The 25,269-nt window shown below is 54.2% G+C and overlaps 1 protein-coding gene across 1 annotated transcript in view; it reads right to left on the bottom strand.

The window, feature by feature from the left end:
• The window catches only part of PITPNM3 (PITPNM family member 3), an 82,015-nt gene that overhangs the window by 41,623 nt on the left and 15,123 nt on the right, over window positions 1-25,269 (bottom strand). Inside the window, exons 2-3 of the mRNA XM_062216332.1 lie at window positions 23,798-23,893; window positions 13,920-14,027 (exon numbers count right to left, since the gene is read on the bottom strand). Coding sequence (XP_062072316.1) covers window positions 13,920-14,027; window positions 23,798-23,893 — 204 coding nt within the window. The remainder of the gene's footprint in view (window positions 1-13,919; window positions 14,028-23,797; window positions 23,894-25,269) is intronic.

The raw sequence follows: 25,269 nt of genomic DNA, 5'->3' as shown, positions 1-25,269 counted from the left end.
TGGGGAGTAAACCAGCAGATGGAAGGCTGGTCCCTCTCTGTCTCTGTCTCCGTCTCTCTCTCTCTCTCTCTCTCTCTGCCTTTCAAATAAATAAAATAATTATTTTTTAAAAAATAAAAATAGAAGATGACATTGGTCACAGAATTAACCTTCAGGAGCCATGTAAAGTAAGGAGCATCTTTAGGGGCTGGCGCCGTGGCTCACTTGGTCAATCCTCCGCCTGTGGTGCCAGCAGCCCGTATGGGCACCAGGTTCTAGTCCTGGTTGCTCCTCTTCCAGTTCAGCTCTCTGCTATGGCCTGGGAGGGCAGTGGAGGATGGCCCAGGTGCTTGGGCCCCTGCACCCAAATTGGAGACCAGGAGGAAGCACCTGGCTCCTGGCTTCGGATTGGCGCAGCGCCAGCCGTTGCGGCCAATTGGGGAGTGAACCAACGGAAGGAAGACCTCTCTGTCTCTCTGCCTTTCTTCTCTCTGTATAACTCTGACTTTCAAATAAATAAATAAAATCTTTTTTTAAAAAAAAAGAGCATCTTTAGCAGAACAAAACCAAGGGGCGTTCCCCTAGGGCAGAAGGCAGAGAGACCTGATGGAAAGAGGGAGGATGGGCTACAAGATTTGCAGGGCCCAGCACAAAAGGAAAAGGCAAGATCCTGTGTGTGAAATTAAGACTCTGAAGATGGTGGCGAGTAGGACATCACGGATGCAACTTTTCCAAGTATGGAGACTTGTGGGACTGCCGAGCTCCGATGACCACAAAGCCAGACCAGGGGAGAGGAGACAGTGACCTGAGTCAGGTGAAGGAAGGGCGTGGCCAAGGTGGCAGCAGGCTCACAGGTGGGAAATTCAGGAGCAAAGGAAGCTTCTGTGATGGCCTGGGCTTCCACAGCAGATCCCAGGGGCTTGGTCCTCTCCTGACTCCTGCTTGTGCCAAGCAAAGGCATCTGTCCCCAAACACGAGAATGTTGGAGGGACTGGATACCTGGGAGGCTGAAAATATCCAAGAGGAACAAGTGAGAAGCAAGTGCCTCAGCTCACCCAGTGCTGCGTCCTGCCCTCCCCGATAGTCAGATGATAGCAGGTGCACCAAACGGATCGTGTCACTCAGGAACAGGCAGCTGTCAATACAAAGTGGAGTACATGTCCAAATACCACTACACACTGGAGGGAAGCCAGCACTGTGGAGGAAAGACGGCCAACTCAGCGACGGGAGACAGAATACAAGGCAATGGACAGGTGCGTCCCTTGGACCAGGCAGTATCGTAATCATTCCCGATTCTTGCACTCTAAGTGCATCAGAATCACTTAGAGGGCTAGTGACAAAACACAGATCCTCAGAGCTTACTGGATTCGGTGGGTCTGCTTGGGGGTCTGCCACTCTCATTTCTACAAGTTCCCCAGTGATGTTATTGCTGCTGGAACCAGGACCACTCTTTGAACACCATGCATCTCGATACAAGGCACAAAGCAGAGCTGCAGGAGTACAGGAAGAAAGCGCTCTCCGGAGAGCTGCAGGCAGAGAGATGGAGCAGGGATGTCTAGGCTGTGCCTGCTTCTTGTCAGTGAGAACACGGCCTTGTCACATGAAGTTTGTGTCAAGGACAGGAGAAGCATGATTGTAAACAGCTCCTCAAGTGACAGCGATGGACCATCAGTACACATCACTCTGCAGAACCATAAAAGACGAGCTACATGGCCAGGGCTGTGAAGGACCGAGAGGAATTCTACAGAAAGCAATCACTGTAAGAGAACATACTGATAGAATAAGAGATAAATAACACAGGAGCATCGCAAAAGCTATACGGAAAAAGCTCTGGGCCAAGCCCAACCCTCACTCAGGATTTAAAAAAAAAAAAAAGGACTCAACACACTAGGAATAAGACCAGATGTAGGACGACTACAGAAAAAACCGTAGTTAACATCATATGGTGGGGAAGAGAAAACTTTGTCCCTAAGTCTCAGAGCACTCAGTGTTGTCCGGGAGGCTATGCTATGATCTAATGTATAGATAAATACTCAAGAATCCCCCCAAAAATAAAACTAGTAGATGAGTTCAGCTTCAGAATGAAAGATCAATATACAAACATCAATTGTATTTCTGCACAACCATAATGAGCAATCTGAAAATGAAATTAAGAAAGTGCCAGTTACAATAAAATCAAAATGAATAAAATAGTTTAGGAATGTATTTTTTAAAGATTCATTTTGTTTAGTTGAAAGGCAGAGTTAGAGAGAGACAGAGAGATTGTCTATCTGCTGGTTCACCCCCCAAATGGCCACAATGGCTGGGGCTGGGCCAGACTGAAGCCAGGAGCCAGGAGCTTCTTTTGGGTCTCCCACATGGGTGGCTGAAGCTTAAGCACTTGAGCCATCTCCTGCTGCCTTCCCAGGCACGTTAGCAGGGAGCAGGATAAGAAGTAGAACAGCTTGGACTCGAACTGGTTCCCACAGGGGATGCTGGCACTGCAGGTTGCAGCTTCGCCTGCTATGCCACAATGCCAGCCAATTTAGGAATGATTTTTGAGTTTTATGTATTTATTTGAGAGACAGAGACACACAGAGAGATCTTCAATCCACTATTCACTCCCCAAATGCTTACAACAGCTGGGGCTGGGCCAGTGCAAAGGCACGAGAAGAACTCCATCTGGGTCTCCCACATGGGTGGCAGGGGCCCAAGGACTTGGTCAATGATCTGTTGCCTCCCAGGCACATTGGCAAGGATCTGGAGCCAGAAACAGAGGTGGAACTTGAGCCCAGGCACTCTAATATGGGATGTAACCTTCCCAAGCACGGATCTAACTCACTGCTCCATCACTCCCACCCCGGGGAATAAATTTCATAAAAACAATTGCAAAGCTCGCACACTGAAAACCACAAAGCAACTTCGAAAGAAATCAAAGATCTAAATAAATGTAAAGATATCCCATATCCATGGATTGGAACGAATAACGTGGCAAAATATGGCAACAGTCTTCAAATTAACCTACAGATTCAACACAACTGTCAACATCTCAGCTGAAACCACACAGAGATGCAAGGAATGCAAGCTAGCCAAGACAATGTCGCCCAAGGACAAAGTTGGTGGACTCCCACGTTCTAACCTCAGACTTCCCTCAAGTGTCCAGCAATGGAGGCCGTGTGGCATACCGGCACAGACACAAGCTGGCATAGAATTCAAAGTCCAAAAGTAAACTCGTGGGACACCCGTGAGCCACCGATCTGTGACAGCTCAGTGGAGGAAAGATCAGTCTCCCCCATGATGGGTGCTGGGACCTCTGGTTACCCAAACACAAGATGAAGTTGAACATCTACGCCACACCACGCACAAAAGAAATTCAGAGTGGATCAAAGACCTAAACAGAAGAGTGAAAGCTGCAAAAAAAAAAAAAAAAAAAAAAAAAAAAAAAAAAACTCTTAAAGAAAATATAGGAATAAATCTTCATGATCTTGGATTAGGCAACAATTCCTTAGATAAACCAATGGCTGTCATCGGTGTCTAAAACACAACTAAGAATAATAAAAACAGATAAACTAGACTTCATCAACAGGTAAAAATTTTGTGCTTCCAAAGACATTACGCAAACAATGTAGGGACAACACCCAAAGCAGAAAAAAATCACCTGTTACAATGGCTATAGCCGGGGCCGGGGCCGGTGCTGTGGCATAGTGGGCTAAGCCTCTTGCAGCACTGGCATTCCATATAGGCGTGGTTCAAGTCCTGGCTGCTCCAATTCCAATCTAGCGGTCTGCTATGGCCTGGGAAAGCAGTGGAGGATGGAACAACTGCTTGGGCCCCTGCACCCATGTGGGAGACCTGGAAGAAGCTCCTGGCTCCTGGCTTCAGATCAGCTCAGCTCCAGCCATTCCAGCCATTTGGGGAGTGAACCAGCAGATGGAAGACCTCTCTCTGCCTCTCTTTCTCTCTCTTGCTCTCTCTTTCTCTCTCTCGCTCTCTCTCTCCCTCTCTCTGTAACCCTACCTCTCAAATAAATACATAAATCTTAAAAAAAAAAAAAGGATGGCTCTAACCACAAGGGCAGAAGACGGCAAGTGTTGGTGAGTGTGGAGAAACTGATGTCTTCCACCTTAGTGGTGGCATTCGCAAGTGCCACAGCTCCTTGGGGAAAGAGCTTGACGGTTGTTCAGAAAGCTGAGCGGAACTTCCGTATGGTACAGCAGTCCCACTCCCAGAGATCCCCACCCAAGAGAACTGAGAACACGCCCACCCAACCCTCCTCAAGGAATACTTACAGCAGCGGCTTTCCTATAGCCACAAAGCAGGAGCCGCCGACTGACAACCAACACACAGAACGCTGTGTGTGCCTTTGCCGGATCGCATCATGCAGCCACCAAAGCAATGAAGCGCTAAGTCAAATTGCGTCGCGCACAAACTCAGGCTCCGCGCGAAGGAGAAGAAACAGACATAAAAGCCGCACTCTCTTCGATTCCATTGATAGGAAATCCCAGAACAGGGAGTGACTGGCAAAATGTATGGTACTTCCCTTAAAGGCACGAAAACAACATTCTGGAACCGGCTAAGGTGGTGGCTGTGCCCTAAGACTACTGAATTGTGCACTTTAAAAGGGGGGGATTCTGTGGCCGGTGCTGTGGTGTAGAGGGTAAAGCCACTGCCTGCAGTGCCGCCATCCCATATGGGCGCTGGTTCAAGACCCGGCTGCTCCACTTCCGATCCAGCTCTCTGCTATGGCCTGGGAAAGCAGTAGAAGATGGCCCCTGCACTCGTGTCGGAGACCAGGAAGAAGCTCCTGGCTCCTGGCTTTGGATTGGTGCAGCTCCAGCTATTGGAGCCATCCGGGGAGTGAACCAGTGGATGGAAGACCTCTCTCTCTCTTCCTATCCCTTCCCCTCTCCCTCTCCCTCTCTCTCCCTCTCTCTCTGCCTCTGTAACTCTTTTAAGTAAAATAAATAAATCTTTAAAAAAAATGGGGGAGGTGAGTTTTGTGGCATGTGAATTCGCTCTCCGTTTTTTTAAAAATTGGGCAAGAGTGTCACTTGCTCCGTGGTCATGGCTGCTGAGCGCCACCTTAGGGAGGCAGAATCAGGAGAGCTCCAGCCCCGTGCTCCACCCTCAGCTGTGCCTGTCTGTAGTGTGTGGCCTATTCCCACCCGACTCCAGCCTGCCAGGAAACGGAGAGCAGAAGGAGACTTCAAAAAAACGGAGAGCCCAGGGCCTCCCTGAGACTGTACCAGGCTGTTCATCAAAAGAACCAATCAGAGCCCGCGGAAAAGAGAATGGTTTGAAAAAAGCAAACCAAAGCTGCAGTTGAATGGGAAGAGCTGATGAGGGGGAAACGGGTGAGCAGCCGGTTGCAGCCAGAGACTATGAGGGGACTTCAAACAGTGCACGGAGGCGCAGGCACTGGGGCACAGCAGGCTGAGCCTCAGCCCGGGCCGCCCTCTGCCCCGTACTGCGGCACCAGGCTGAGTCCCAGCTGCCCCACTACCAGTTCAGCTCTCTGCCAAGGCACCCAGGAAGCAGCAGATGATGGCTCCAGGTCTGAGTCCCTGCCTCCCACATGAGACACCCAGACGGAGTTCCTGGCTCCTGGCTTCAGGCTGGGCCAGCCTCTGCTGTTGTGACCATTTGGAGAGTGAACCATTGGATGGAAGACTCTCTCTCTCTCTCTCTCTCTCTCTCTCTCTCTCTCTCTCTCTCATTTTGCCTTTCAAATAAATACATTTTTAATTCATGAAAAATATAACTAAAATACAATGCAAACTTGGTGTGAACGTTTTGAAGCCCTCTTGTCCCGTGCCATCGGGAAGAATCTGAAACAGCCAATTCCACCCAGTTTACTTTCCAGAGGATGCTGGCGGAAAGATTATCTTGCAACATTGTACTGCCAAGGAGCCAGACTGCTACAAACATGGAACTGGTTCAGGCTCCAAGAAACTAGCCTGAGCCTGATTTCTGAACATAGAAGGTACAAAGGTGCATCCAGCAAGCAGGCAGGGCCTCCCTTGCCCCTTCTCTGCGTCCCGGACCCTCCCCCAGCCCTTCCAGTAAACGTCTAACACATTGCTCCCCAGGGAGGCAGTTTCTTTAGGGCACTGCACCTGCCACGGTCTCCTATCACAGTCAACAGAGGTTTCCCCTGAGGGCCTGCTCTCTGAGCCTAGTCTTTGGGTGACACCCAGGTGAACAGACCCCTTGTGTCTGCTAACAGGATCAAGAACAAGAATAAAGCGGCCAGCATTGTGGCATAGCAGTTAAAGCTGCTGCCAGCAGTGCCAGCATCCCACATGGGTGTGTCCCAGTTGCTCTCTTTCCAATCCAGCTTCCTGCTATGGGCTTGGGAATGCAGTAGAAGATGGCCCTGCACTCGCATGGGAGACCCAGAAGAAGCTCCTGGCTTTGGATCAGTGCAGCTCCAGCCACTGTAGCCATTCAGAGACTGAACCAGCAGATGGAAGACCTCTCTCTCTCTCTCTGCCTACGCCTCTGACCTCTGCAACTGTGCCTTTCAAGTAAATAAATAATAAATAAATCTTTAAAACTAAAAACAAGAATAAAAAGCACCTGTTGAGAGAGAGTTAGGAAAGCCCCGGCTCTGACACCAGCTGTGGGAGACAGGACAGAGGGAGAACTGCTTGAAGGAACCAGGCAAAGGAAAATTCACACAACGAACAGGCACCACGACAACGAAACCTCCCACCCGCAAGTAGCTTGTGATTTCAGCATTCAGACACTAAACATTTAAAAAACTTAACAACTTCTAGAAGAGGAAAGAACAGACTACCCACAAAGGGACGACAATCGAACTGACGTCAGATTTCTCCCGACAACAGGAACCGCCAGGAAGCCACGGAGGAGGATCTACCAAGGGCAGGCGGGGAACGTGACAAAGGCGCGTTCAGATGAGAAGGCGAATCAGAGGCTTGTTTAGAAAGGAAGATGTTCCTCCCCACCGGCCCTGCCTGCAGAGGTGCCTGGGAGATCTCCCAGGACAAAGAGGGAGCCATGGGACTCAGAAGTAGCAGGGAGAACTCTGCCCCACACAGGGCAGATTTGACCAACTGTAAGTCCCACTTAAATAAAATCAACTGAAGAGAAAGAAGGAGGAGGAGGAAGGAAGTGGGGGAGAGTCTCTGGCATAGCCATCGTGATGAGCAAAAAGAAGAAAAAGAGAAGCAATAAAACGGACCATTCGGTTGGAATAACAGTTAGCAACAACATGGTACCAACCGGGCAGGGGCCGGGGAGCCACAGCTGACCAGGGCTGGGTGGCTGGCTGGAGGTTGGGAATGGCACCTGGCACTCCCGCATCCCCCATGGGAGGGTCTGGGCTGGAGTCCCGGCTGCTCCTGTCCTCCAACTTCCTGCTACCGCTCATGCTGCAGACAGCAGGTGCTGGCTCAAGTGCTCGGGTTTCCACCACCAGCTTGGGAGACCGGGTCTGAGTTCCCAGCTCCTGGCTTCAACCTGGCCCAGCTCCAGCTGCTGCAGGCATAGGAAGAGTGAACCAGCTCACGCCTCCCCTTCCCTCTCCCCCCCACCCCGCCACCATTCAATAAATAAATGAAACTAAAAATTTTAAAAAGAGAAAAGCAGCAGCTAACCAATGTCCTTGCCTATTCAGCAACAAGACAGATTGATTTGAATCCAGATGATGCAAGAAACTATGTTTTTAAATGTGAATTATGAATGCAGGTTTGTATAAATACAGAAAAGCAATGTGTAAGAAATCTGATTGTCAATAAGAAAGAAAAAAATGAAGGGAGAAAATTGTATTGATATATTTGATATAGTAGAGAACCTGGAACCCAAGATAAATAGATAACATATACATATTTATATCTCTCTTTCTCTTTCTTTTTTTTTATTATTATTATTTTTGACAGGCAGAGTGGACAGTGAGAGAGAGACAAAGAGAAAGGTCTTTCTTTTTCGTTGGTTCACCCTCCAATGGCTGCCGTGGCTGGCACGCTGCAGCCGGTGCACTGCGCTGATCCGAAGGCAGGAGCCAGGTGCTTATTCTGGTCTCGATGGGGTGCAGGGCCCAAGCACTTGGGCCATCCTCCACTGCACTCCCGGGCCATAGAAAGAGCTGGCCTGGAAGAGGGGCAACCGGGACAGAATCCAGCGCCCCGACTGGGACTAGAACCTGGTGTGCCAGCGCCGCAAGGCGGAGGATTAGCCTGTTGAGCCACGGCACCGGCTCTTTCTCTCTCTCCCCCCCACACACACACACAAACACACAATTATATTTTAATATGAAAGAATTTCAAAAAGATAGCACCTGTCAATTATTTTAATCACAATTAAATAACATTGAAAATTAACAACAAAAAAATCAATTCCCCAAGGTTTTTGTTAACTGTTCTACACAGCACTTTAGGAAAAGAACACAAATGTAGGTTTAGAACAACTCAGAAATGCCTGAGAGTGAGAAGGTGACTTATGCAAATCCTGTAGGATGTGGCCAACGTGACTGGATCCAGATTTTGTGGGAGCTGAAGCTTACTCAGTGTCAGGGTAGCCTTTAAGAAAAAAAAAATGATTATGAAATCTTACTTTTGCAAACTCTACCCCTAACAGTAACCAGCGGTCACCTTGTGAGAGCCTCCAGGGCCTTGGAAGGGACCTGTGCCCATGTGAATCAGAAAAGAATGATCAACGACTCATCTCAAGAATCTAGAAAAGTGTGAGTAGCATACCCCAAAGAAAGAAGAAGAGAGAGAGCTAAATAAAGCCAGCACTGATTTATGTAAATTAGCTTAAAAATAGAGTTGGTTGATAGAAATAAGATCTATTTCTTTGAGAAGATCATTATAATCTTTAGTAAAATGTATTGGCAACAAGGTGTGCGGGAGACACAAATAAACAATGGGAGATGACAAAGAAGACATCGCTTTCCAAAGAGGGATTTATGCAACGAGGGGGAGGATATTTCTGGAACCCTTGGGCAAGGCTCTCACTAGTTGGTGGAGCAGTACAATATTTCCATCTCAGAGGCCGGCATCTGGCCCACGTCCCACGGTGGAGCTCCTGGGCTTCATTTCCCACCCCGGCTCCTGACTCCAGCTCCCTGCTAATGAGTACCCTGGGAGGCAGCAGGGACGGCTCAAGTGTCTGGGTCCCTGCCACCCACATGGCAGACCCACATGGAGTTCCAGGCTCCTGGCTCTGGCCCAGACCCAGTGGGAGCAAACTCTCTCACATTTGCTCTCACTCTCTTTGTCTCTCTCTCCCCCCGTCTCTTGACCTCAAATATAAATAAATAAAAGTTTTCAAATCTATATTTCCGTTAGAGCATCACAGATCAGGCAGGAAGCCTGCCACTCCACACTCATCACAGAATGTGGTCTATCCATACAGTGAATCATTTGCAGCCATAAAAGGGGATGAAGCAAAATTTTCCACCATGAAATGTGATGCAATCTAAAAGAAAAATGTGTCATAGATATAATTGTTAGCATTTATAAATAATACAACTCTTTACTACAAAACCCAAGAGAATCTACTGACAAACCATTAGGACAATTAAGAAATTACAGCCAAGTGGCACTATTTCAAATACATTACAGATTTAAAAAATTATATCCAGACTATAGATAAGATCTCCTAACACCATTAATCAAAGAACAAAGAATCCAACAGAATATGGGTAAAAACTATGTTTTAACAATTTAGAAAAAAAAAAAAGATCACATTTCTAAAAAAAATACTCAGTCTAGAGTATCTCTAGAGATAACAAGTAAAGACAAAACAGTGAGAAAATATTCTCACTCTCCCATCAGGTATAACTTTAAGTTGTGTCTGATGTGGTCCGTGAGGACTGTGGGGCACTGGCAGATCCAATCCACAGTGGGTGTGCAGGTGTAACTACACTCAGCTTTTTAGGAAACCCACTTAGCAGAGTCTGTCGCAATTAAGGCAATGCTTAAATAATTTCAAGATTCATTTTGATTTATTGGAAAGAGTGACAAAGAGGGATAAGGAGGGAAAGAGAGTTTCTATCCGCTGGTTCATTTTCTAAATGGCTACAACAGTCAGGAGTCGAAGCCAGGAGCCTGGAGCTCCATCTGGGTCTTCCACAAGAGAGGCAGGGGCCCAAGCGCTTCGGCCATCTTCTGCTGCCTTCTTGGGTGCATTAGCAGGGAGCTGGATTGGAAGTGGAGCAGCCGGGTTTCAAACCAGCACTCTGATGCAGGATGCTGGCATTGTAGACAGCAGCTTAACTCACTGCACCACAACACCAGCCCCGAATGCTTAACTGAACTTTTAATCCATGGAGCGTTCTTCTAAGAACAAAAAATCCCAATGCCTATCACAATAGAACGGTTATATAAATCATGGCACAGCTAGTGCAGGAAATACTACAGTGCCGGTAAGCAGAATCAGGCGAATCCACCACGGGTAGACTCTCATGAAAAGCGCCCCAAGGACTGCTGTGAAGTGGGAAGAGAGAGAAGCTGTGGCGCTCAGTGTGCTGTCCTCTGTCTCCAGAGACCCCCTAACCTGCGCAAAACTCTGCCACGGGGTCTCAAATGGAAGCAGCAATCGAGGGGCACTTGGGTTTTATCTGTATGGTTGGATTTTTTTCCTCCCAACTAGAAGATACTCAGGAAGTAAGACGGGCATTTGTTCATAGCCATGTTACGCACAAGAGCTAAAAGGTGGGAGCAACTCAAGGGGCCGTCAACAGAGAAACAGACAACATGCGGTGCATACAATGGAAAACTATTCAGGTGCAAAACGGAACGAGCTCCTGGTTCGCACCACAGCACGGATGAATCGCAAACGCGTTATGCTGGGTGAGGTCGGCCCGGCCCGGCACAGAAGGACAAATGCTGTGACCACACTGACACGAGGAACCAGAGAAGTGGAACTGGTAGAGGCAGAAAGAAGGGGGCTGCCAGGTGCTGGGGTGGGGGTGGGGGTGGGGATAGGGGTAGGGAATGTGTGTTTAACCGGCCCAGAGCTTCCACAAGAGCGATGACAAGGTTTGGAGATGGTAGCGACAGCTACACAACCACGCCCCTGCGCTGCACACTCTAAGGTGGTGACAGGGTGGGTGCTTGGCACAGTGCTTCAGATGCTGCCTGCAGTACCCATATCCCACGAGGGAGCGCCTGGGCTCCATCCTGGCTCTGCTCTCCTTCCAGCTCCCTGCCGACCTGCACCCTGGGAGACGGAGGTGACGGCCCAAGTAGGTGGGTCCTTGCCACCCACAGGCGAAACCTGGAAGGAGATCCCAGCTCCCGGCTTTGACCTGGCCAGTCCTGGCTGTTATGGGCATTTGGGAAGTGAACCAAAGGACAGAAGATCTCTTTCTCTCTCTCAGCCTCCCACCTACCCCTGCCTTTCTAATAAACAAATACATGTTTAAAATGAAATTGTTCCAGCAGTACATTCTATGTTATATATATTCTACCACAATAAAAAGTAAATGAAAGTCACAAGACGCAGTTGTAAAAGGGTAATAACAAGTAAGGGCACCGAGCTGATGCTGAAGAACCCTTGCCGTGAAAATACGTGTGCTGGGTAACACTGCGGGAAATGTGACCACGTAACCAAGTTTAAAATAAACAATGGGCAACACTCAAGAGCCAGAAACAGGAGGCAACTGAATCCAGAGACGAAAGCAGAAGCTGGGCTGGGGCGGGGGGGACCCCCAGTGCCCTGGCTCTGATGGCTGCGTGCTGTCACCCTGCGCATGGAAGGCACTGATGTGCAGCGCCCCACCCCTGGGGGGACAGGGGGCAGGGGTCCTCAGCAGGGCCACACCGTCCCTACAGGGACTGAAAACCAGACCTCCTAGGGGGAGCAATGAAGGAGCCACTCACAGACAGTGAGAAAGAGAGAAGTCACACTTGGGTAATTAGAACCCTCAGGCTGCGCCACATATGGAAGTGCGGGCTAAATTTATCCCACCCATCGAGAATGGGAACCCTAAACTGTCAATGTAGCAGATAAAATAGTTGGGATTACTGAAACACTCAGGTCTTGTGCAAAGAAACACAAGACCAGCCTTGCAAGGACATTTTCACAAGCTGGGACACGCGCGACTCCCACCGAAGAGAGGGGAGGAGTGCATGGGTTGGGGGATAGCTAACAAGTGATCGTGAGCACACATGCACAATAAGCATGTGAGCAATACACCTGTGCATGTATGTACACGTGCACATGTGTGTGAGCACCTGCATACATGTATGTGTGCGTGTGCACAGTAAGCACATGAGCGTGAGTGCACATGTGTACGTGAGCACACATACACACACATGAGCATATGCACACATGTGTGTGCACACATGCACAACAGAATGAGCAGCCCCCAGGACTGGGAGCTACCCGCACCATCGCAGACTGCCTATGCAACATATGATGTAAATGGCTAAGGAGAGACTAGATGGAACCCACCGCAGAGTTGCAGTCGAAGAGGAAAAAGCCGAGCTCTGTTTGGAACAGGTGGAGCTTAGCGGGGGGCCATGGGAAACACCCACCTGGCTCCCAGGAGGGAGGTGTAGGCTGGGGATGGACTCGGAGCCCTGCTGAGGGTAGCTCAGGTGTCCCTGGAGGAAGCGGGACCGGCCATGATCCTGACCGAGAGGGGTCCCTGGATCGGGAGGACACTGGGAGGAGGCGCCAGTGTCAGCTCTCGTACCTCCGGCTCTGATGGCGGCCTCTTCCAGCAAGTGTTCTCAGCCCTTCCTCTCCCAGCCCTCTCCCCGGCATCTGGCCCAGGCTCCTGCAAGGTGACCAGGCCATGCTGATCGTCTTTACACCTCCCCCATCCCATGGTGGCTGCATAAATGCTGCCACAGAGCTGAGAGCCGTCGTGTTGTGGAGGCACGCGACGAATCCGCAGGGAACCGGAACTCAGAAGCAGCTGGAAAGTCCCTGGCTTCCTCTTCCACCCCCTCCCTGTCTCCCTCCTGTGCCCTCCTGTGTTCTGAGAGGAAACTGCCAACGCTGGGACTCAGGCAAGCACTGCCCCTAATCCACCCGGGCATGAGCACCGGAGGCGTCTACCGGGGCTGTGCCTGCTCAGGACCCCTCGCTTCCCTCCCGCCCCCCACACTGTAACAAGCCCCTGCTGCCCTGTGCACTCGGCATGGATCATCTCACTCAAGCCTCGAAACCTTTCAGCAGTCTCCCATTCTGCAGATGCAAACACAGAGGCTCAGGGAGGTGATGCGACTTGCCCTGGCCACAAAGCCCCAGAGTGGTCAGGCTGAGGTTCAGGCCCAGACTCCACAGCTGCAACTCTGCCTGCTCCTCACCTGCCTTCCACAGAACGCCCAGCTCAGACGGCCTCCCCTCACCCCTGCTGAGCTCAGGGTGTCTGAGTCACACATTCCTTAGCAGAGTGGTGGGGGTGTGGGGGTGAGTATACAAATCGGAGTTTGTCCTTTCATGATGCCAGGTACTGCTGCAGGGTGGACCCCTTTCTGGGTGTAGAGGAAAGAGCAGACACAGGACCACCCGCAGGGGCTGGCATTGTGGTACAGGAGGTAAAGTCGCAGCCTGCAATGCCGGCATCCCGGTGTTCGAGTCCCGGCTGCTCCACTTCCAATCCTGCTAATGGCCTGGGAAGAGCAGCAGCAGATGGCCCAGGTGTCTGGGCCCCTGCCATCCATGGAGGAGACCCAGAAGCTCTTGGCCTCAGCCTGGTCCAATGCTGGATATTGTGGCCACTGCCTTCAACTGCCCATGCAATTAGTGTGGCTATTCTATGGACAGAGGGACTCTATGGGTGTACCCTAGAAGTTCTGTCACCTAAAACCCTACAGAGGTCCCCAGAAGTCACCGACCTCGGGGATGCTGTGAGGGGAGGGGTCCAGAGTGATGATCTTCAGAGAAGACCTGAGTGCCAGCTCAGTGCCAGTGACCAGCTCTGCAAGCCGCCCAGCGAAGCACAGGCACGCACCCAGGTTACGAGAGAACTGGAGGCTCACCTTGATGCTCGTCCAGCTTCCCCATGGTCTCAATCTGCTCCACCAGGTCGTTCGAGTTCCACTGGCTCATCCCAAGGAGGATGGCATTCTTGCCTTCAGCCATTTCCTCTGCAGGAAGGAGCAGAGTGGGCATAAACAGGTAGGACTGTGTGCAGGTGGCCCTCACGGGAGCTGTGTCAGAGGGAGCATCTCCTTCTCCCTCGAGCGGGGGTTGAAGTTTGCCTGTAGCTACAGACAGGTACAAGACACCTGGAATCTGGCCCTGCAAGAAGGCACCATTGTTGTACCCCACTGGGCACAGAGTTTCCTCCACTGGCTACAGAAGATGGGAGTCACGAGAGGGGCTGGCACGAGAGGGGCTGACATGCAGGCGGCATTTCTTGAGAAGCAGGATGTTTGGGAAGAAAGAGTGAAACCTTGTCCCTTGCCAGCACTGTATTGGGGTCCCTTGCCAGCTCTGTATTGGGGTCCACTGTTGGACTCTGAGCCTCAGTTTTCCATCAGTGAAATGGGACTGCCAACACCTAACTCCCAGTTGTCATGAGGGCTGCAGAAAGAGGATGTGGAGGTCCCGGTGCACGGGAGGTGCTCATACGTGATAGCCATGATGGCTCTCTCTTCACAGGAGAAGTAGCTCACCCTCGGAGTTGAGTTCCAGAGTAACCCACAGAGGAGAAGTCTTCCAATTCTAAGGAATCCCTGAGCTGTATGAAACCTTTGGTCTGGGGCTGGCACAGTGATGTAGCGGGTAAAGCTGCCACCTGCTGTGCCAGCATCCCATAGGAGCACTGGTTTGAAAGCCCCAGCTGCTCCTCTTCCAATCCAGCTCCCTGCTATAGCCTGGGAAAGCAGTAAAAGATGTTCCAAGCCCTTGGGCCCCTGCACCCAGAAGAAGCTCCTGGCTCCAGATCGGCCCAGCTCTAGCTGTCATGGCCATTTGGAGAGTGAACCAGCAGATGGAAGACCTCTCCCTCTCCCTCTCCCTGTCTCTCGTTCTTTCTGTCTCTCCCTCTGTGTGTGTGTGTAACTCTGCCTCTCAAATAAAAATAAACAAATATTTTTTAAATAATGTTAAAGAAAGAAAGAAACCAACCTTTGGTCCTCATCTCACCTTTAGGGACCTCTCAGTGCTGCCATTCTCCCACACCCCTTCCCCCACCCCATCTCTATCCTCGCCCCCTTCCTGTCTGAGCGTAGTGATTGCCCTGGGAAGAGTCAGCAGGGCACTGTTCTCTAACTGCCCTGCACACAGCCCTTGGGGCCTGCACATGCAACACGCACATCTGCTGCAGCCCCCCATCCCCAGGAGCACAGCTCGTCCAGAACAAATCCACGGGGGGTGCGTCCCCCCCCCACCACCACACACACCTGGAGAGGCAGGCCTTCCTGGAGAGCTCTGTGCCCACCCACCCCCACTCATAGAACAGACACCAAAGGGCGTGGAGGAGGCCCCTCAAGATGGGATAATTAAGAACAGAGGAGTGAGACCCATTCCACCGCCAAAGAACTTGGCCCAGCAGATGGAACCAACATGGCGGAGCCGCCGCTCTGGGAGCTGTCCAGAGTTCTGATCCACACCGCAGCACGGTCATGCAAGCAGCTCCGGCAGGGCGCCCCCTCCTGGCTGACTTACTAAATGATCTATTTAGCCTCACTTCTCTTGCTGTACGCTGAGGTGTTCAGAAGTGCTTTCCAAATATTAACGCTCTTAACTTCATAACAGTACTAAAAGGTACAATTACATTTCCTTCATTTTCTAGACAAGGAAACTGAGGCACTGAGGTAGCTGCGTAACTCTTGCTCAAGGTCAGTGGCGGGAGCCAGGGTTCAAACTCACATAGACCAGTCCAAGAGTTCTAGAGGCCTGCCCTGGACTTACCAGATTAGCTGCCTGACACCCCAGCCAGGCACCGCACAATCCCAACTCCCAGCAGGTTTCCTCTGTGGCAGGTTCACACCTGTGAGCAACTTTGTGCAACGGTCCCTGTGCCAGCTCTGCCACGTGTGAGCTATGTGCGCCCCTCCACCACTGTCGCTGCTGTCCTAGCTCTTATATGGCAATACCAACTCTGCTTCCATCACTCTTCCTAGCACGCTGTCAAATAATTTCACAGTAAATTTGCAAAAGCTACACTAGCCGAGATGCTGTAAAGAAATGAGACATGACCCTTGGGGAGGCAGAGTTTAGAGAGGGTGATAGCTCAGTTTTGGTGTCGGGCTGACTATTTTCAACCCTGGAGCTGCCAACTGCTGGTATGGGACCTTCATGGGCCTCAGTGTCCCCGTCTGTGAAATGGATCACCGCAGTGCTTGTGTCATGGCTTGCTGCGAGGACTGAACGAGATGAACGGTGCTGTTGACAAGGAAGCCCAGCACACAGAGCACAGCCAGACACTGCCATCATCACCGTCACATGGGATTGTGTCCCAACACCCACTCCTGGGATGCTGTCCCCATGACATCCTGCCACAGGTCCAGAGCAGGGGTCACCTTGAGTTCTCTGTCTCCTGGTTCAGTTACCAAGCATGTGGCTGGCTGTTTACTCTAATTCTCACCATTATTCTGCAGGGATTGGACCCCTAAGGATCGGTGTGCAGCATGGGACACAGCCTCCCTCCTGCAGCAGTCCTGGCCCTGGTGCCACGCCAGCTATGCAGCAGGTGCATGGTACATCCTGGCTCCGGGTTTCCCACAGTGCATCAGGCCTTCTCCTGGGGTGGGGGGAGGGGAACGCAAGGCCAGCAGAGCCCATGGGGTCCCCTGGGACCTAGAGGGGCGAGCATCCCTCCCGCGGCCCTGGCCTCTCTCCTGAGGAGTGTGTGGCCCAGCCCCACCATCTGTCCCTCCCGCCTGGCATCTGGCCCTGTGCCCCTCAGGTCTGGCTGCTCTGGGTCCCTGTCAGGGGATCTCCGTCTCTTGTGGTCCCCATGTGTCCCTGGCTTCTCCCAGGCTCCGGGATGTTCTCTGAGCATCTGCTCCCCTCTCTGGGCCTCTGGCTCAGGCTCTCTTGCTCTCTCCTCTCTCCGGGAGCCTCACTACTTCCTTTGGGTGCACAAGCCCCTCCCCGGCCTCTCCCACTCACACTGAGTTCGCTGTCTCTGCTGGAGTCCCTGCTCCTCAGGACGTCCCACTCCACTCTGGTCGCTGTCTCTCCCCCTCCCCAATTCTCCCTCGTGGCCCTGCTCACTCTGCGTGCTCCCTGCCTTCCAGCCTGCCTGTCTCCCCAATGGCACCCCATCCTCCCAACCCCACCTCTCCACCTCTCTCCTGCTCTCTGGGCCTCTTCCCTGTCCCTGCTCGTGACAAGCAGACTGGGCTACAACGGGCTTGTCCCCTGGGTGGCAGCCACATACACACATATGCATGCACACACATACATACAGGCATGCGTGCACGTACACAATGCACACACATACACACATGCACAAACACATACACATGTACATACATGTATCCACACACGTGTACATATGTGCACACGCCCACATGTGTATGCGCATACATATGCATGTGCCCATATGTGCATAAAAGTACACACATGTGTTGCACACTCACATGCATGTCATACTGCACGCACCATATGCATATATGCATGCATGCATGCACACGTGCACCCACGTGTGCACACACGTACATGCATGTGTGCACACACCCACACACGTATGCAGGTGTGCGCACACCCACATGTGTATACGCATACATGCATACACATATGTGCACAAACACATACACACGTACATACACGCATGTGCACACGCATGCACAAGAAGCTGCAGCCAAACAGCTCCTCTTGGAGCCCCTCAGGCAGAGGGGGCTTTGTGTTTTGCTCTTCTTCCCTCACTGTGTCAGGGTCCCCCCCAGGACCCCAGAGACCACAAAGAGCTCACTGGGGTAAATGTCCTGACTATGGATTTCCTGACTGCCCCCCGCAGGCTCATTCTCCTCCACTCTCTGCGACCTTGGCATGAATGGTTTTAGCATCCACCCCACCCCCACTAAGCCCCAATCCCTGCTGACTAAGCTTTAAGCTGAGCCTCATCCGCCATGGACTCAACCCTGACCTTGACCTCAGTGGGAACCTGACCCTGGCCAAAGCCTAGATCCAGCCTTTCCTCCTGCCGTAGGCCTCCATCGCTGCTGCTGGGGTGGGAAATGTTTTCCACGAAGCTAAGGGCCAGGCTACCTCCTCCAGACCCTGTCCTGAGCCACCTGTCCTCACGCCCACCACACCAACCTGCCCTGGGACCTAGAGCTGGGAGCCTCTGGGTACCCCATCGCTAACCCTCACCTTGCAGGTTCACCTCCAGATGGCTCCCACTGCCAGTACCACCTCGCTCCTCACCACGGAGGCGGTCCCTACCTGGCCCAGCCCCGGGAAAGCCTTTGGGACTGGATCTGAGGTGTTGCTTCCTCCAGTCCCCGCCCACCTGCGGCTGGCTTCTCTCCTGTGGGCACAGACTCTGAGGCTTGGCTGAGCTCACGCAGCAGCCAGGCAGCGGCACAACCATGAGGAAGACCTGCCCTCCGACCCTGCGTCCTTCTACTCCTGCTCCTCGTGCCCTGGGCCTGGGAGACCCCAGGACACCTGGCCCTCGCTCTCTGCAAGCCCCGACCCTGCCTTGGAGCCTCTGTCTGTGAAATGGGGCCATCGCGTCCCTGCACTGCCTTCCTCTCCTGGTTGCCCCGGGAGACCAGGAGCTGGAGCCACTGACAGTCTGCGGCACACAGTCCAGCTCCTCTGGCCCAGCCTCCCCCCTGGCAAGGGAGAGGGGAGCGCCAGCCTCCGCGGGCCCTGAGAGGGGACACATAGGGGAGAGGGGTGACCAGAGACAGGCATTTCCCACCCTGGAGAACCCATTGCCCTGCCCAGGGTGAGAGGGCCGTGCCTTGCCCTGCGTCAAGCTACCATGGCCTGCTGTGCCCTGGAAATAGACGCTGGGCTCACCTGCATCCCCAGCCCTGCCAGCCTCGGCCGCCCTGGCTGCTCAGGTCTGTACCCAGAGGAAGGAGCTGAGGGCCAGGCACCTCCACCAAAACTGGGCCTTGGGCACTAACGGCCAACACAGCCTCGCCAGGCCAGGAGCCTCATGGCGTGTCCAGAGCTGCAATGGACCTTCCAGGTGGCATCTGGCAACCTCATTTTATCGGCTCCTGGCTGCACAACTGGCCCATGGTCACCCAGAACCTCAGGGGCCGGGCTGGGCCTGCTGGTGCGAGCCTGGGCACTCAGACTGTCTCGGAGCGGTTCCGTTCCTGGGAAGAGCTGGGCCTGCGTCTGCGCGCTTGGTGGCTTTGCGACTCCAGTTGAGGCTTTCTCTGTGTCCGAGGAGAAGAGTCCAGTGAAGGAAGCATCCCACAGTTCTAGATGGAGACGAACATTTTGCTACACCAAGAGACCACGTTGACATAGCCAGCCGCGCATGGCGGCCACTCCAGCTCCAACCTCTGAAAGTCACAGTCATCTTCCCTCGGCGTCGCATGGCCAGGAACCCTGCCTGTGGAAGCTGAGCTCCCTTAACAGCTCAGCTGTCCCTCTGAGGCCCATGGTTTCGTCCAGACTACCTGTCAGCATGCCATCGTCATCACCCATACCGAGGAGCTCAGTCACTCACCATCCAGGCATGGCTCCATCGGGGGGTTCCTCTGCGTTCTGAGTCTCTGGCCTCCTCCTCATTGGAGCCTGGACAGGGAAGCACATCCACGGCACTGGCCCCTGGCGGAACTTGGCCTTCACCCCGCCTGCGGCCACAGGGGGCCCAGGCTGCAACGTCCTGCCGTTGCTCCAAGACGCCGCGCTCCGTCCTCCGAGCCCTGCACCAGCAGCGCCGTTGTCCAGAACACTCTGCCCCCAGGTCTGCTCGCGGCTTGTTCCTCGCTCAAGGACACAGCAGCCGGGGAGGCTGTCGGTCACCTGATCACTCCACCGCATGCCCTTACGTGATGGGGGGTGGGGGGTGGGAAGCCACTATGACACATGACTGACGATCCATCAACCACACATTTAAACGCACCATGGGGTGAGTTTTGACACGCGTGTACACCTGGGAAGCCATCACCACAATCAAGGTAGCGAACGTTGGCCAACCCCCCAGAACATTCTCCTGCCTCTTTTTATCTCCTGTCCACTGGTGACCACCAATCCGCTCCAGTGACCACAGATGAATTCACGTTTTCCAGAGCTCTGTTTAAATGGAGTCACGCAGTGCGGGCTGTGCCTGGGTTTGACCTCTCCCACTTAGCACCATCATTCCCAGACTGGTCCACGCTGTCACTTTTCTATTCTTGTTGTAGCACCAGGGGCTCCTCCGGTCACTCACTCACTGCCGCGTGTCTGTGCTCTTTTCAGTTCGGCGCTACCATGAATAAAGCTGTTACAACACTCGTGGGCCAACACCTGCTTCCCTGGCCTGGGCGTGGAGGGGCCGGGTCCCGTCTTACTTCTGGCTGATGAACTTTCCAAGTAGCTGCTGTCTATTGTCCCACACGTTTGCACCCTGGTACAACCCGGCTGGCAGAGCTGGAAGGTTCCCATTCCTGCATACTCTGGCCATTCTCAGAGGCACAGAGTGGGGCCTTCATCGCTCTAATGATGAATGACGCTGAACATCTTCGCATGGGCCTTGTTACCGCCGGGGCATCATTTTGCTGAGGCGTCTGTTCCTTTACGATATTTTATGCACGGTGATCCTCAGTGTCCTTACTTGCTGGCACTGTCTTCTCCCCACCACCTGCGAGCCACCAAGCTGCACGCTCCTGGAGGGCCAGGACGGGGTCTCTCCACTCCCGTGTCCCCTTGCACCTGGCACTTGATGGGCAGAAGCGCCATCAGTACTGTGGACAGAGTCACGGGGTGCGTGTTTGGCACAGCGGTTAAGACCCCAGTTGGGATCCCCAGATCCCAGTGCCTGGCTCCTCGGCTTTCTGTCCCGCTGCCTGCTAACGCGCCACCCAGGGAGGCAGCAGCTGGTGGCTAAGTACTTGGGTCCCTGCCACCAACGTGAGACACCCAGACTGAGTTCCGAGCTCCTGACTTTGGCCTGGCCCAGCCCTGGCTGTTGTGGGCGTTTGAGCGGTGAACCAGCAGACGGACGAGCTCTCTGTGTCTGTCTCTTGGCTGAATTCTAGCCCCTGCTCCACCTCTGTATGACTTTGAGCAACCTCCTCTGGCCTCGGGCTCCCAACCTTCCAATGGGCCAGGTGTCAGACTTAGATACCTGGAGGTGCCTCCCCACCCCAACACATCTGGGTCTGAGGCCACACCCGCTCTGGACATGCCAGGTCTGCCTTCACTCTGCACCTTCCAAACCTCCACAGAGCTGGGCCATGGCCCCCACACAAGGCCCATGGAGGTTTCAAGAGGAAGAGGAGTGACGGCTCAGTGCCGGAAGACCCATGATGTCACCAGGTAAGCCCCAGCACTGGCCCAGTGGGCTGCTGCAGAAAGGGAGGGAGGAAGGTGCCAGTCCCGGGACAATTCACAGGCAAAGGACTGAGCTGGACACTGGACCCAGTCCCCCACTGCCACCTCGATGTGTGATCCTGGGAGGTCTCTTCCAGGCTCTGGCCTCAGTTTCCCCACCAGTGCACCAAGGAGGAAGAACACAAACCTCTCCAAGGGCCTGCTCAGTGCTGGTCCCCAGCAAGGAGGTATCTCCTGGTGTAAACACACCTTAGGGTGCAGGGCAGGGGCTTGTACCTGGAACTCTTGGGGACAGAAGGATGCCCAGCACCCATGTGGCCATGCCACGTACCCCCCAAGCAGCATGAAGCTCCCCAGGACTTGGCTGCCAGCCCTGCTGCTCTGTGCCAGGAGACAGAGAAGGTGGGCTCCTGGCTCCCTGGGAAAACCCGCACATGTGGAGGAATAGCCGGCCTGGACATGCGCGGAGGCTGTAGAGGTATCCGGGCACTAGGTGAGGGAAATGCTCCATTGTGCTCCCATGGGGCTAGAGGTCATGAGCTGGCTCCACCACAACTCGAGTGGGACCTGAAGAAGCAGCAGGTGCGAGCCCTGCTCAGAGCTGAGGATGGAGACCACATCCAAGGTCAGGGGCAGGACTCAGCTTGGGCTGCAGGACAAAGGACAGGGGTGTGACCCCTTGAAGGCTGCTCAGGAACCTGGATGTCCATAGCCTGGCCGAGCTGGGTGGGACTGGGCCCTGGGAGAGAGACGGCTGATGCCACCTCGTGTGGCCCTGAGCCAAGGAAGCCCGCCAAGGCCATGGGGCAGGGAGGCCGTGGGGGGCAGATGGGAGGCCAAGGGTGGAAGCTCTGGGAGAGGGAAGGGGGAGGGCAGAGACAGGAGTCCCACGGGGAGCACAGAGAGTGAAGAGGGGAAAGAGAGGAAGAGAGTGTGGCCCCGGGAGAGTGGGGAGAAGAGAGAGAGGGGGCAGTGTCATCCCAGAAAGGGCAGGACATCAGGGCAGGGGAGGATGGAGCCAGACAGGGAGGGGAGAGGGTCAGGAAGTCGCCACAGCGGCTCCCAGGACAAGCAGGTGAACAGGGCCCCAGGGATGGAGGTGGCCCCTAGGCCACCCCTGGCCACCTGCCCCACCCTCAACTGCAGCTTGGCTGGGGCGTCGGGGGTGGGGTGGGGAGCACAGAGCCCTGACGAGCCGCACAGGGGCTTTAAATGAAATTAGCCTAGGATCAAAAAGCTGAAGCCATTGTGGTCTCACTGGGGGTCAGTTCCTGAAGAGATACTGCCCCCGCTGCTCCTGCAACCAGATGCCAACAGGAGATGCAAATGGGTCCCAGATGGACCAGCGTGGGGCTGGCATCAGGGTGGGGCTCTCCTCCTAGGACAGCTCCCCAGCTCTCCCCCTCCCAGCCACATGGCCTTCAGAAACAGGAACTGGGTGGTCTCTGTTACTGGAGTCCAGAGCCGACAGGGACACTGAGGTCCAGGAAGGTGAAAGACCCGCCCATGTTCCCAGCGTCCCCTCAGTGTGCAGCGGGCCCCTTGTCAGGAGCAAGTCTGCACCCCAAATGTGCGGCATCCCAGAGTGAGGTGCAGGGTGGGGTGCAGAGCCCCAGGACTCCCCCCACCTGCTCCCACACTTCTAGACTCTCTCCTAAACCCCTGCTGCCCATGGCACCATGTATCTGCCCTGTGCGCTCTCATCCCCGGGCCTGTACTCAGGCTGGTGTCTGCCTCTCTGCACCCAGCAGGTGCCTCTTTCTGCCACCCCAGCCCACACAGAGCCGCTTGCCAGGTCCCAGCGTGAGGCAGGCCCCCCTCCTTGCCCACAGCTGTCTCTCACCGAATGTGAGCAACAGTCCTGCAGATCCCCGGCTCCCGGCCAGCAGCGAGGCCACTCTTCCCCTTGGCCCCTGCAGCCTCGCCTCTCACTCCTGCCCCGTTGCTCATCACCTCCCTGTGACACCTCTGAAACATTCCAGAGTGTTCCCCCACTCCTTGCTACTCCAGAGCTGTCATTCCTGCTGTCCTGTCTGGAAGGCTCTTTCTCCGGCCTGTCGGTGGCCAACTCCTGCTCCCCAGCTGTGTAGAGCGTGGGTAACCACCTCCCCACCAACACACACTGCACGAGGGTCCCCAATCCTCACACTCAGTGCATTCGCTTGATGGCGTCTCTCTGTGGCCTGGGTTTCCTTTGTGTCCCTGTTTGGTACCAGCCCCTCCTGCTCGGGCACAAGTTGGATGAGGGCAGTACCGGTGCCTGCTGGATACTGCAGCAGCTCCAGCACCCAGGACAGCTCCTGGCAATGCTCTGGGCGCAGCCAGGGGATGAACTCTGGGACCCTCACGGATCAGGTGGGTACAGAGTGGGGAACAGAGTGGCGAGGGCTGCCAGCCCCCAGCAGGAGTCTCCCCCTCACCTGCCCCCAGCCAGGGATAGGGGGATGGGCTCACTCACCTCTGGCATCAAAGAATTCGTCATCCGAGCTCTCCACGGAGTCACTGAGGACATTTCGAAGGTGCCAGGGGGCGCCGCCGCCCGGGGTAGGGCCACCTGCCAACGGGAGCACACCTGTTAGGCAAGCCCAAACTGCCTGGACTAAGGGGCGCTCGGTTTCCTGCACGCCTGCTCCCTTCTTGTGCAGCCCCACAGAGCCCTCCCTCTCCTCTGCTTTCATCAGTGCCCTCAGGCAGAGTCCCGTCCAGCAGGGCGGGAATGAGTGTGTCCATTTTGCAGGAGGTAAAACTGAGGCTGGAGGCGGTTGAGAGGTTTCTGCCAAGGAGACGCAGCATGTCAGCCAGCAGAAGCAAAGTTGTGTGTGGTTACAAATGATCCTGGGCACTTGTAACAACAACGGGTGCCCGGGTCGGAAGGAGGCCCTGTTCATCACTGCCACTCATGACGTAACTCTCTGGAAACGAGACCTCCAGGCTGGCTGAAGCGGAGCCAAGGGCACAGGAAAGCACGTCCAGTCTTATAGGCACCTGCACAGAAGCAACACCTGCCTCGTGTCACTCAGAAGCAACACACCTGCACACATGCCATCCAGAAGTGACACACTTGCCCATATGTCAGTGGCCAAAGCAATTCACATGCCCACACCCCATTCCAGAGGGCGGAGGAGGGGAGAACCAGACGCCTTGATGAGCGCCACACATGGTGACCACACACCGCAGGTGCAGCCCAGCCAGGGACCTCAGTCCCCAACAGAGAAAAGGACCCAGAATGGAGAGGAAGACCTGGGTTTGAGCTCTGCCCTGTCTCTGCCACCAGCAACTTGCACAGCCAAGTCCTTCCCACCCCGCAGCCTCAGTTTCCCCTCCATAGCACAGTGACACCAATCAGTCCATTGCTGACAGGATCCCATGTGCTCAGGACATGCGCAGGATGGCAGTGGTGCTTTGCACTGCTAAGTGCAGAGGCCAGGCTGTGTGGCTGAGGGGGCCTCTGGAGCAGGTGGGAGTGAGGACACCCAGGGGACACGTGCCTCATCCTGAACTCTGCACCAACGCCCCTCCCAGCCCAGGACCGAGGGGAGGGAGGACAGGGACAGCCCTGGGCCAGGAACCCCGCTCTGTTCTCTGAGTCTCCGCCACCAGGCACTCCGGGACTCCAGTGGGACCAGCGCACCAGCCAACCCCTCTGCATGCCACTCGGGTACATGGAACTGAAATGCTGGGACTGTGGTTGGGTTGAAATCAAGTTGCAGAAATGAAAACCACAAAGCTGTTGGAAGAAGATCAACCTAATAATTTCCCAAGGGAAGGATCAGAGAGGTGCTCAGAGGCAGCAGCGTGCAGTTGGTCGTCTCGAGCGCAGGGACGCCGAGACAGTGCTCGAAGCCCCCCGGGCCTACGCACGGGGCCTGAGCCGCACACACTCAGCCGTGGCCTCGGGGGAAGCCCTTGCACTGGCCAAAGGCGGAACAG

The sequence above is a fragment of the Lepus europaeus genome, chromosome 18 (genome assembly GCF_033115175.1).
Source record: "Lepus europaeus isolate LE1 chromosome 18, mLepTim1.pri, whole genome shotgun sequence".
In the NCBI taxonomy this organism is placed as follows: Eukaryota; Metazoa; Chordata; class Mammalia; order Lagomorpha; family Leporidae; genus Lepus; species Lepus europaeus.
The sequence above is the reverse complement of the archived record's forward strand: the minus strand, read 5'-3'. Positions and strand labels throughout refer to the sequence as shown.